Here is a 12,756-nt window from a genome sequence, read left to right as displayed (position 1 = left end):
TTCTGACAGGGCCCAGCAGGTACCTGCATCACTTTGCCGTCCTTGCCCCGGTACAGCGTGTAGAGCTGGTATGCTCTGAACTCGTGCGGCGGGGGCGGGGGTGAGCAGCGATGCCTGGGCCTCTTTTTAGGGTGACTGTGAGCATGCACGTTCTTCTGCTGTCCGGGCTGCTGGTCTGCTGGAGGGGTGGGGTCAGAAAACGCTGACACCTGTGGGAGAGGAGGAGACCACCGCTGTGAGCACGCGACATGTGTGAGCCTGACACCCAGCCAGCGGCTCCTACCTGGCCCACCATGCTCTCTGGCAGCGTTCTACTCTAGGGACCACGTACCAAGAGAGCTGTCACACGCTAACCTTGTGTCTGCAGCTGGCCAGGGCCAATTTCTGAGCTCTGGCCCCAAAGCAGCAAGCAAGCCAAGTGAAGTGGCTTTTTAACTGCTGGGCATGACGCTATTCCAGGGCCCTCCGCCAGCCCACCTCCCAGCCCTCTCGGCGGCTCTCACGTGCCTCCTGACCTTGGGTCTTGACTTTCTCTGTCTGCTGTCCTTTGCTCTGGGCTCCGGGGAGGCAGATAGGACATCTTCTCTGGCCTCTTCTTTCCTGGGCGCAGCCTGTTCACTGCTATGGGTGTCTCCTGCCGAGACACTTCCCTACAGAGGGGGAAAAAAGACCCAGACACCTCCTCTACTGGACCCCTCAGCCTTATTCCATCATGGCATAACATTTCCCAGACTCCATCCACTTAAAGGACCCCTGGGAATCGTTAAAAAAAAATGACAAATTTCAGACACAGGGAACACTGCTTATGATTCTAACTGAACACCTGTGCTTTTCCTGGGGAGTCGAATATTTGTCTTTTTATTTATTAGGTGCCAAACCAGATATCACCTTGGGTCTCATTCTGTGTTTTAGAACTTCAGGAAGCTAGCAGACATGAAACACTTCAGCATTAGAGGTTTTTTTTATCTTATACATTTCAACAAAAAGACAATCCCACTCATTCTTTGAACTTGAACCCTCACAATTCATAGAGGAGAATGAGAACCCTTTGAAATGAAAGGGAAAAAAAAATTACCATTTCTAGTCCTTTTGAGAATGTTTACAAGTTAACATGTAGAATTCATACACAGGAATGTAATGAAAGTTACAATGCCTTAACCCTGGAAATTGATAAGATTCTCAAATGGACAGAAAAACAAGTACTTGGTATAAAATTTTATGTCCCCAAAATTGTCTCTAAATCCTAGTCTTCTTCCCTCTGGGGGAGCTGAAAGGCACGGTTCATTCCAGAGCTGCCAAGTACAGTTGTGCAAGCTGTTCACTGCACAAAGGCACAAAGCCGAGGGCACGAGTGAGGCAGGGGGAGCTGAAGTCCAGCTCCGGCTCTTTTCACCGTAAGTGCCCTGTGCTGGGCTGATCTGTTCAGGAGGCATCTTTTATCTAATTTGCACGAGGAGCCATGTGGGCTAGCACTGCCTTGGTTTATTCCCTAGGAGGAAAGAGAGGCAGCAAGCTATACCAGTGGTCCTCCAATTTTAGTCCAGATTGAAATCACCTGGAGAGCTTGTTCAACCACAGATTGCTGGGCCCCACCTCAGAGTTTCTGATCCAGTGGGTCTGGGGTGAGGCCCCCAAATTTGCATGTCTAACAAGGTTCCAGGTGACAAGTGGATCCACATTTTGCAAACCACTGCTCTCCATGATGGAGGGTGTGCTGTCAGAGGCAGTGCTGTCCACGTGGAAGTGGCGAGGCCACAGATGCTCAGGGCTTGCAAATACACGGGGTGTTGGAAAAGACCAGTGGCATGCGAGCCCACAGCCCGAAATCTTGGGAGAGTGGAAGACAAGAGGCCGGAAGGAAAGACAAGCTCTGAAGGACCCAGCAGGAAGGAGAGACCGAGGCGGGCCCAGAGGAGGCAGGGAGACAGTTTTCCACCCGCAGGCGGGCGGGAGGGCCGCCCCCCACCTTGCTTTGTGCCACCTCATCTCTCGGCACAGACTGAGCTCTCCTCTCTTCCTTGAGCCTCTCTCTCTTTTTCCTCAGGCTTCGCCCACGACTGAAGCGCAAGACCTGAAGGAGGCAAGAGGCATCGTTACAAACTACTGGTGTGCGCGGACCTGACAAGAGCTTCCGGCCGAGCCGGGGAGACCACATCAAGCAAGTGCCTCTGGACCACCTGCTATGTCCCCTACACCCTGTGCTGGGCGCTCAGGGTCCCAGAGATGCAAGGACGTCATCCTGACCTTGAGGAGTTCACGGTCTACAATAACACTAACAGGCACGTGGTGCTGGGCCAGGGCCGCCATGTAGGTGTGAGCAGGCTGTGCGCTGCTCAGCTCCAGGGAGCACCACTCACATAGTCCAGGACAGGAACGGCGTCCCCTGGAGCTGTGCGACGCGGCAGCCCTATGCCAGGCACAGTCTGTCTTGGGATACAGGGCGTGACCTAGCCCATCAGACTTCCTTCTTGGCCGAATTGTATCCAAGTCATATTCAAATAGAACTTTCATTCAAATATAACTGAGATGCACCTGTGAGCCATGGTACCAGCCACGGGGCTGGAGTCTCTTCCCCCAGAAGAAGCCTTTGGCCAGCCCCTTCGAGTGCAGAGATATGGATGGGACACAAGCAAGTACATGTGGGGCCCTGCAGACTGAAGCCTAGCAGCAAGCTGGAGACCTTCAAGCAAGTTATTTGACCTTTCTGTGCTCTGGCCTCTCTAACATGAGAACAGGGAGCTGCTGGTATTAACCAAGACAAAGTAGGTAGCAGGCACACCTGGTCCATCGGCCACTGTCAGGTGTCTCCCACCTGCCTGGGGGCCTCCGAGTCGCTTAGTCGGCAGGAAGGCTTCTAAGCGAACATGTTACACAGATCTTTGAGCCGGCGGAAACCTCAGTCTCTGGCTCGGCCCCGCACCCTTCTCCTCCAGACTCCCTACTCCTAGTTCCAGGGTTCACTCCCTTTAAAAAACCAAAGGAGGTCCAGAAGTCGGAAGCACTTTCAAGGTCACACTCTTTCTGCAATAAAACAGTATTTCATTGTCTTATAGATAGACAAGTGTTCTCTGAAATTCAGCCTAGTGATTTTCATCTCGAGGTCAAACTTTCTTCTTGTGTTCATTAAATTCAAGTGACACATTATAGGACCAAAAAAAAAAAACCCAACACCCTCAACAGGCAGTGGGTACCACCTAAATGGAAAATATATGCCTGCAGATGAACAGAATTTTTAAATTATATTCTCATCCCGAGAGCCAGCAGGTCTAAAAGTGTCCAGGGGCCCCTGTGTCCATGAGGTTAAGATTATTTACATAATGTTACAACAACATTGGCATTTTTCATGTTCATTCTCTCATGAGTGTACTGTTGTGTTTGCCAGAAGCTATGTAAGTGATACTACAATAGACTGCATGCAGAAATAAAAGACGGCAGAATTCTGATCTAAGTAAGACAGTAAGAAGATGTGCAAAAAATGTTCAACAATTCTACACTCAATTTTTGTTTTGAAAAGTATTCTTTTGCAAAATGATGCTATTTATGTTATTACAAAATGGATTTACTTTCAAATGATAAAGTATTTAATATTTCTCAACTTTATTTTCAATTGGTAACTACTGATAGATATAAACTCACGTACATAAAGTTCATTATGGGCCTCCATAACATTGAAGCAACAGTTAGAATTGGACATGGAACAACAGACTGGTTCCAAATAGGAAAAGGAGTACGTCAAGGCTGTATATTGTCACCCTGCTTATATAACTTAGATGCAGAGTACATCGTGAGAAACGTTGGGCTGGAAGAAGCACAAGCTAGAATCAAGACTGCCGGGAGAAATATCAATAACCTCAGATATGCAGATGACACCACCCTTGTGGCAGAAAGTGAAGAGGAACTCAAAAGCCCATGAAAGTGAAAGAGAAGAGTGAAAAAGTTGGCTTAAAGCTCAACATTCAGAAAACGAAGATCATGGCATCTGGTCCCATCACTTCATGGGAAATAGATGGGGAAACAGTGCAAACAGTATCAGACTTTATTTTTGGGGGGCTCCAAAATCACTGCAGATGGTGACTGCAGCCATGAAATTAAAAGATGCTTACTCCTTGGAAGGAAAGTTATGACCAACCTAGATAGCATACTGAAAACCAGAGACATTACTTTGCCAACAAAGGTCCGTCTATTCAAGGCTATGGTTTTTCCAGTGGTCATGTATGGATGTGAGAGTTTGTGAAAAAAGCTGAGTACCAAAGAATTGATGCTTTTGAACTGTGGTGTTGGAGAAGGCTCTTGAGAGTCCCTTGGACTACAAGGAGATCCAACCAGTCCATTCTGAAGGAGATCAGTCCTGAGTGTTCATTGGAAGGATTGATGCTAAGGCTGAAACTCCAGTACTTTGGCCACCTCATGCGAAGAGCTGACTCATTGGAAAAGACTCTGATGCTGGGAGGGATTGGGGGCAGGAGGAGAAGGGGACGACAGAGGATGAGATGGCTGGATGGCATCACCGACTGGATAGACATGAGTTTGAGTGAACTCTGGGAGTTGGTGATGGACAGGGAGGCCTGGCGTGCTGCAACAATTCATGGGGTTGCAAAGAGTCCGACACAAATGAGCAACTGAACTGAACTGACTGAACATTGAAGAAAAGTTAAGGGGTCTTTAGACAGAAAAGGTCTGAGAACCAGTGTCCTAAGCTAAATTTAGACTCAGTAGGAAGTCGAGTCAGATGAAAAGAAGCAACTAGTGCTCATCTGCTTTACGGACACTTACAACAGGACAAAGCTCCAGAATCAGCCTAAAAGTCACTTTCCAAAGCACCTGTGAACCACATCACCCAAAAATGAGAAGTAACATTCAGTTCACCAAACACAAAATAATCAGAAAAATTCCCTCCACTGACCACATTATTAGCCAGTGACAACTCTGCATGGCTCACAGCCTTTCTCAGAGAACTATACCATCCACCCGGATCATCCATATTCTCCACCTCACAGAAATCAGGGAATATTAATCTTAAAGTTTCAGAAGGAAATACCCTCTTAGTACTGCTGTGAACCATCAAAATCCATGATCAACTAAGGTACTAGGACAAGGGAATTTCTCATTTCAGTTAAGACAAACACTGAGGCCATTTCTGTAACTACAGATCAACAAAATAGTATCCATACAATTTTATGCATATTCCAAAGCTTTTACTATGCATTGAAAAATAAGGGTTAGTACATACAATTATGTAAAAAAAAGAAAAGAAAAAAACTTTAAAAAATATTCTATTTATTTGTTATTCAGTATGGGTGTGGAAAATCTTGCTTAAGCCTTTTTCAATTTTTTTTTAAATTAATTAATTAATTTTACTTTACAATATTGTATTGGTTTTGTATTGTATTCATTGACTTGAATCAGCCACGGGTGCACATGTGTTCCCCATCCTGAACCCCCCTCCCTAAGCCTTTTTTTAAACAACATTTATTTATTTGGATGCACTGGGTCTTAGTTGTGACATGTGGGATCTAGTTTCCTGACCAGGGATCAAACCCGGGCCCCCTGCAATGAGAGCGTGGGGTCTTAGCCACTGGATCACCAGGGACGTCCCAAGCCATGTTTTTTAAATGGTAAAGGCTAAAGGAGAACCCACACAGGAAAATAGTTCACAAGTGAGCTTTATCCCTGGGAATCCAGATCCCTGGGCTCTAGAAGATAAATGACAGGCAGGTTAAAGGCACATCAGTCCTTGCGTGCCAGGGGGATCCTCCACCCCACAAGACTTGACCATCTTCATATGACTGAGCACAGGGCTGGCTGTCCATTAAACTGCCAGACTCTGAAGCGCCAGGTAACTGTGATGGATTCTGACACTTATACAGCACCCTGTCCTTTTTGATCCAGGAGAGGCTAGCATTTTTCTATCAGGATTCTGGAGGTGATTATGCTGAGAATTTGTTTGCAAACAGCTAGACAAAGATGGAGCCTTTTTCTGAAGGATCATCCAACTCACACCTTTCAGGGGCTCTGTGGATCTCCAGAGCCCACTGAAAAGGACTTACTCCATGGGCAAGAGGGTGATCGATTCTGTAAGAGATAAAATCTTAACTACTTCCAGAAACTGCTAGTTACATCAGGTGTGTTTTTAACACATAGATGGAATCAAGGCCACCCAGAACCCGAGGTTGGCTGGGCCTGGGCAACACCTGGGGTCCAGGCTGTCCCTTTGGCTCCTCAAGACTTTGCCTTCTTGCAGCATTAGCCAGAAAAAGGTGGAAAACCAATCACTGTTTGCTGTAAAGGAACAGAGTAGCTCCAACTGGGAAGTAACCAAAATGTCTAACATTAAGGAAATGGTTTAATACTGGTCAGCAACCAGAAAAGAATATTATGCTTCCATTATGATAAATAATTGTGAAGACTGCAGAACAGTTTCCTATCATAGATAGGATAAAGAGGAGAATACAAAGGTGGATATACATAGTAGGCACAGCTATATAAACATTATGTATCTGTGGAAGGTAATATAAACAAAGCTATTTCAGGGTGCTGAAATCATAAATAGCTTATAAATTATCATGATTAAATTTCAGACTTAGATCATTTCAACTTTAAATATCAGTCATCTATTAAAATTGAATGATGGCCAATATACCATCAGTTCAGTTCAGTCGCTCCGTCGTGTCTGACTTTGCGAACCCATAAATCGCAGCACGCCAGGCCTCCCTGTCCATCACCAACTCCCAGAGTTCACTCAGACTCACGTCCATCGAGTCAGTGATGCCATCCAGCCATCTCATCCTCTGTCGTCCCCTTCTCCTCTTGCCCCCAATCCCTCCCAGCATCAGAGTCTTTTCCAATGAGTCACCTCTTTGCATGAGTTGGCCCAAGTACTGGAGTTTCAGCCTTAGCATCATTCCTTCCAAAGAAATCTCAGGGCTGATCAGAATGGACTGTTTGGATCTCCTTGCAGTCCAAGGGACTCTCAAGAGTCTTCTCCAACACCACAGTTCAAAAGCATCAATTCTTCAGCGCTCGGCTTTCTTCACAGTCCAACTCTCACATCCATACATCATGCAATACTTAATTAAAAGGAGTACAACTGTACTGTACCCAGCTGCCTCTAGTAGACAGATACGGCTGCCCAGACAGATGCCCATTCCCACCCTTCTCTGGGAAATCCCTCTTGTAACCACGTGGTCAAACAGACACGACCATCTCCCTAAAGCACCTCTGTCCCACGTGTTTTGGGCATCTGACCCAAGCTCCCAATCACGACCGACCTTCTGTGATGTTTTATTGTTTTCATTTTTTGGCTGCACTGCACACCTTACTGGACCTTTGTTTCCCTACCAAGGATCAAACCCACATGTCCTGCACTGGAAGCACAGAGTCTTAACCACTGGAACACCAGGGAAGTCTCTCCTACATTTTAAACTGGTACTTTTCCCTGGCTGGGAAATTATGATCCAGGAAACTGTTTGTGACAATGATCCAGCCACAAAGAGGAAACGATGCCGTGTATGAAAACAGCCTGCTGGGCCTGAAGTCTCTGGTTCCAGTTTCCTGGAGGCTCACGTGGATTCCTATGTGTCCACTACCTGCTCAGGAAACCCATCAGTCCCTTACGTAGGTGGTTTGATCTGGCTTCAGTAGATAGCAACCCAAGGAATCCCAACAACTCTGCAGCCCCCACATAATCAATACAGGGGGAAATGCAGCAGATCCTACCTGGGGCGCTTTAGTGAGGAGGAGAGCAACTTCCGGATTATTGTGGTAGCGGGCAGTCTCCAGCGGAGTCCGGCCTGCCTAAGGAAAGGCACAGGGAAGACCAGTGAGTACAGGACTCCAGCCAGGGACACGCACAAGCCAGCCGGGACAGTCACTTCCGGCAACATCTACTTGCCAGTTTACTTAGACACCCCTGACCCTTTTCATGTCAGGACGTGCTCACTGAACTGTCTGAAGATGGGCCCTCGGGGTTTGTAACCCACGGGGCTGCTGAGAGTAGGGGTCCCCTCGAGCCCACCCCCTCGGGCCCCAGGGGTCGTGGGGTCGGCACGCTGCAGCTCTTCCAGAGCGAGGCTGGGCGAGGCTGTGTGCTCTGAGTTCACAGAAGGTGAGGTGGCCACAACACACCCTGACCCCAAAAGGGGTGGGAACGGCTTTAGAAACCATGGCTGCAACTCCACTTACATTATTGACGATGGTCCCATCTGCTCCAGCTTCCAGCAAGATTTTAACCACCTTCTTGTGATTTAGGGCAGCAGCAATATGAAGTGCCGTGTCTCCAGCCTGGAATCCATCAGAAGAAAGCCTGCTAAACCCCATGGGATGGTGGCCCACAGCCCTCCAGCTTTTTATCCCATGACTTGGTGGTGGCTTTTCAAAGTTACACTAAAATTTGCCTTAGACTGACAAGTGGCCCTTGGCTAAAGTGTTATGTGGTTCTTTTTATTATTTCTTTAAAATATTTCTTTTAACTCATACTTTATTTTTAAAATTATTTTACTGAAGTATAATTGATTTATAATGTATTAATTTCTACCATATAGCAATGTAATGTTATATACATTTTTATGTCCTTTTTTATTATGGTTTATCACAGGATATTGAATATAGTTCCCTGTGCTATAGAGTAGGATCTTGTTGTTTAAATGTGGTTCTTTTTTAAAAGAGATCTTGGGAACTGAATGAACTACACACAAATACCACATTCCTTTCTGAGTGGGATGCCAGAAATGACAGGACAGGATTAAGTGCAGGGGGACAAAGCAATGCTGAGCCTGGGATGCTGGGAATGGTAGGCCCTGACCTTACACAGAGGCAGGATCTCAGCCATGTATTTTAAGTATTTCTTTTAACTCATACTTTTTAAAAGTTTTACTTAAAAGGTAGCTCTGGACCCTGTCTGTCTGCCCTGGCAGGGGATGGGTAGAGAACCCCTTGGTTTCTGAGCTAGAATAAGCAGGAGCTTCTAAGGTAGCTACTTCTACAGGCCCCAAAGTAATAGCCCAGCCCTGCAGCCACCCTTAGGGATGTGAAAGGGCCACTGGGATCATCCTACAGGCCAGGGAGTTTTCTGTTTGGGTGGAGTCACTGAAGATAGCACTCATTTAACAACCAGCTATTTTCAACTCCTTACCAAATTTAGCCAATAATTTATTTTTTACAAAAAACATTTCAGACAATCAAAGAAGGATATGAACAGATGCAGCTTGGTGGGCTAATTCCAAATGCAAATGTTGGTTTTAATTCCCAAACCAGATGACATAAATAAGTTAGATGCATACAGAAGTGAAATCACTCATTCATTCATTCCTGGCAGGTGATCAAGTATGAAAATCCAGCCGTTCTCAGGCCTCCTTCCCTGGTGAGTAGACAGGCAAAGTGTTCATTTCATTCCTGAGTCACCTAGTTGTATGTTAGGGGAAGTTCTGGAGCTGTGGTTTCCAGTCTCCGCTGCTCACTGGAATCAGCTGGGAAGCTTTATAAACTACTGACGCCAGAGTCCCACCCAGACATTGACTTAAGTGGCCTGGAGCATGGATAGGGCTGATTTTTCAAAGCTCCCAGGTGATTGAAATGCGCCTCCCAGGTTGAGAAGCACCAGCTGGTGAGGGCTGTGTTGGGGGTAATCTGACAAGCTAGAGTCCATGGGGAGACTATAGAATGACAGACTTCAGCTATTAGGTCAGTGGTTCTCCATCCTGTCTGCACACTCAGGCATGGGATTTTCCAGGCAAGAACACTGGAGTCGGTTGCCATTTCCTTCTCTGGGGGAACTTCCCGACCCAGGGATTGAACCCTGGTCTCCTATATTGCGAGAAGTCTCCTGCACTGCAGGCAGATTCTTTACTGACAGTGACCAGGGAAGCCCACACTTAGACCAGGAGCTTTAAAAAAACACTGTTTCCTGGACCTCAGCCCCAGACGTTCTGGTCATTTACGTTGGGGTGGGATTCAGGAATGGTATATTTAAATTCCCTTTTGATTCCAATATGCAGCCAGGTCAGTAATCACCATTATAGGGTATTTTAAATCTGAATCATGATCTAATTTTTTAAATTTCAGACTTATGCACCCAAACTCAGAAAAGCCAAACAATGCATCAGTTAGGCATAGGTTTCAATAAATAACAAGACAACTTTTAAAAATCCAAATGACTATTGAAAAAGCACATTTCCACAGAACACTGTAATAACCACAGCTGTATTTCAGAACCCCACTGCACAGTGTAGACACTGCCCACGCACCGAGCTTTACAAGAAACAAGAGACGCCATCAGCTCAGCTCACATAAAGGTGGCGGTGCAAGGAACAGAAATCATGACGCCGAAACCCCTGCTTACTTACCAAGCCACTCTTCCTTGTGGGTTTCATTTTTAAAAACCACACTAACAACAAAACCCACCCCCAGGATTTCCAAAAATGTTCACTACACAAATGTGGTGATACGCACTGGAATGACAGAGCACGCTTTCTCCAGAACGCCAGATAAACCAGGGCCACAGGAAATCTGTGGTTCCTTCGAAGGCCAGCACTGGCCAAGTCCCATACCGGGAGCAGGCACCACCTCCCAGCAACCTCTGTCCCCGCTGGCGCTAGCGCACCTGCCTGAGAACCACGGGGAGAACACATGCACTGACCTGGTTCTTTTCATGGACAGAACAGAAAGCACTGAGGAGGAGCTTAATGATGGACAAGTGATTATAGCGTGCGGCAACGTGCAAACAGGTGTCGCCTGCCTGCGGACAGAAATCAAACTCTAAGCACGGTCTGAGCGGTTACAAAACAAAACAGAAAATTAAAAGAAAACTATCATTTAAAAGCTAGCAGACTAGCATATATTCCTCACAGGGCAATGGCCTGAATGACAAGCATCTCCTTTATCATAGGTGCTCACTCCACGACTTGCAGCCCTTTCCTGTGTGCAGCTCTCTTTCCCACCACGCAGACTGTCTCAGGTTTCAGGTCCTGGATGCCTGCTGCCCAAGAGACCTTCGCCAAAACTAAGAGAGGCTCTGCCTAGCAGGCACTTACTAAGACTCCACTGACCCCTGCCTCTCCTACAACCCAAAGGCTCTGGATTACACTGCCTAAGATTGATAGCATTGCTTTGGAAATGAGACTTTCCCCATCACAGATCCATCGTGGCTGAATGGACTAAGAGAGTGGGATGAGTTGCTGGATTTTAAGATTACGTGCTCTAAAAAAATTCAAGTGCATCCCATTCTAGCAGTACCCCCAGGATCCCATGGGGAGCAATGCAGTCTAGGGAGCTGATGAGGAAGCAGTCACTGGCATAAAAAAGGACATTCAGAAAAATTCAGGAGCAGGGTCTTCCTTGGTGGTCCCAGGCCAAACTGCTCCCAGAGAGAAAACAAGAGAACTGGAGACAATATTGTGACATTTTGCGGCGCTCCCCTGACTTCTCATTTGAGCTCTAGTTCTGTCTAGAGATGGTGACACTTCAGCACAACCTTCTCCTCTGGACTAAGAGGGAACCAAGCTCAAAGCTGAAGTTCAGAGCATTCTCAGGACCACTTTAGATAAGGCTGCCCCCAGTCAGGAAACCCCAGCTAAAAGTCCTTTTTTGTTTTGGCCACTGTGCACAGCCTATAGGACTTGGTTCCCCAACCAGGGATCAAATCCGTGCCTCCTGCAGTGGAAGCACAGAGTCCTAACCACTGGACCACCAGGGAAGTCATCCAGCCAAAGTCATTTTTGAGAGAAGCCTCAGATTCTCTTGCCACGTGGCACAGGCTTCATGAAGGAAATGCAGTGTCTGTGGAGGGAAGGGGTATGCCCGTGGGACCTTTCAGGTCAGGAACGTCCAAGAACTACTGATCATCAGTTCATCCCAAGGATGCCTCAGGGACAGATTTGTAGATGCTGGGCATGGAGCATCAGACAGCCTCGCCAGTACAGCATCAGCCGGTATTTACTAAGAGTGCAACACTGTGTGGGCGGAGGCTTCCTGAAAACAATTACTCATTCTTAGACCCGCTTGCTAGACACCTGCTGTACAAAATGATAAAACAGACTGAGAGGCTGAGGAGCAAGGGGCGAGCATGGGAGAAAAATCAGTGTTTCCGAGTGTTGATTTCTCTTCTCATTCCCCTAATGCAGAGGTCCCCAACCTCTGGGCCACGGACTGGTACCTCTTGTCAGATCAGCGGTGGCATTAAAGTGCATAATAAATCTAATGCACTTGAATCATCCCCAAACCATCCCCCAACCCTGCCCCCATCCGTGAAAAGATTGTCTTCCATGAAACCTGTCGCTTGAGCCTAAAAGACTGGGGACTGCTGCAAAAGGATCCTTTAGGAATTAGCAACAAATGAATACTTTCTTGATAGTCCCCAAACCCCTTTTATTAACAAATTTTCGTTTTCTACACATGAATACTCTAGTATGCTTTCATAATACAGGCAACGGAAGAGAGTGCAAGAGATGCTATTTTTGTTCACCCACGTTATTTTTGAGGTCGGCGCGGGAGCCGCCCAGCAGAAGGACACGGGTGCTCTGGGCATGGCTGTTCTGGCAGGCCAGGTGCAGAGCCGTGTTCCCCGCCTGGGAGAGAGGCAAACAGAGGGGGTCACATGTTAGCAACACCTCCAGCAGACCGGGCACACTTGCAGGGGGCCAAGACTTACAGGAGAGTCACTGTTTACGCTCTCTGCTTTCTGCTCGGTGGACCCAGCTGGGGTGCTTCAGAGGCAAGAACATGTAACTGGGAATCCATACCAGCAGAAGAGTCACGTGGGTC

The 12,756-nt window shown here is 47.0% G+C and overlaps 1 protein-coding gene across 1 annotated transcript in view; it reads right to left on the bottom strand.

Annotated features, from left to right (window-relative positions):
- The window catches only part of ANKRD6 (ankyrin repeat domain 6), a 183,967-nt gene that overhangs the window by 12,376 nt on the left and 158,835 nt on the right, over nt 1–12,756 (bottom strand). The window contains exons 6-12 of the mRNA XM_010834707.1: nt 12,462–12,560; nt 10,634–10,732; nt 8,182–8,280; nt 7,717–7,794; nt 1,967–2,071; nt 516–650; nt 24–209 (exon numbers count right to left, since the gene is read on the bottom strand). Of these exons, the coding sequence (XP_010833009.1) occupies nt 24–209; nt 516–650; nt 1,967–2,071; nt 7,717–7,794; nt 8,182–8,280; nt 10,634–10,732; nt 12,462–12,560 (801 nt within the window). The remainder of the gene's footprint in view (nt 1–23; nt 210–515; nt 651–1,966; nt 2,072–7,716; nt 7,795–8,181; nt 8,281–10,633; nt 10,733–12,461; nt 12,561–12,756) is intronic.

This window comes from Bison bison, unplaced genomic scaffold (assembly GCF_000754665.1).
Source record: "Bison bison bison isolate TAMUID 2011002044 unplaced genomic scaffold, Bison_UMD1.0 scf7180017864035, whole genome shotgun sequence".
In the NCBI taxonomy this organism is placed as follows: Eukaryota; Metazoa; Chordata; class Mammalia; order Artiodactyla; family Bovidae; genus Bison; species Bison bison.
This window is presented reverse-complemented; position numbering and strand designations above follow the sequence as displayed.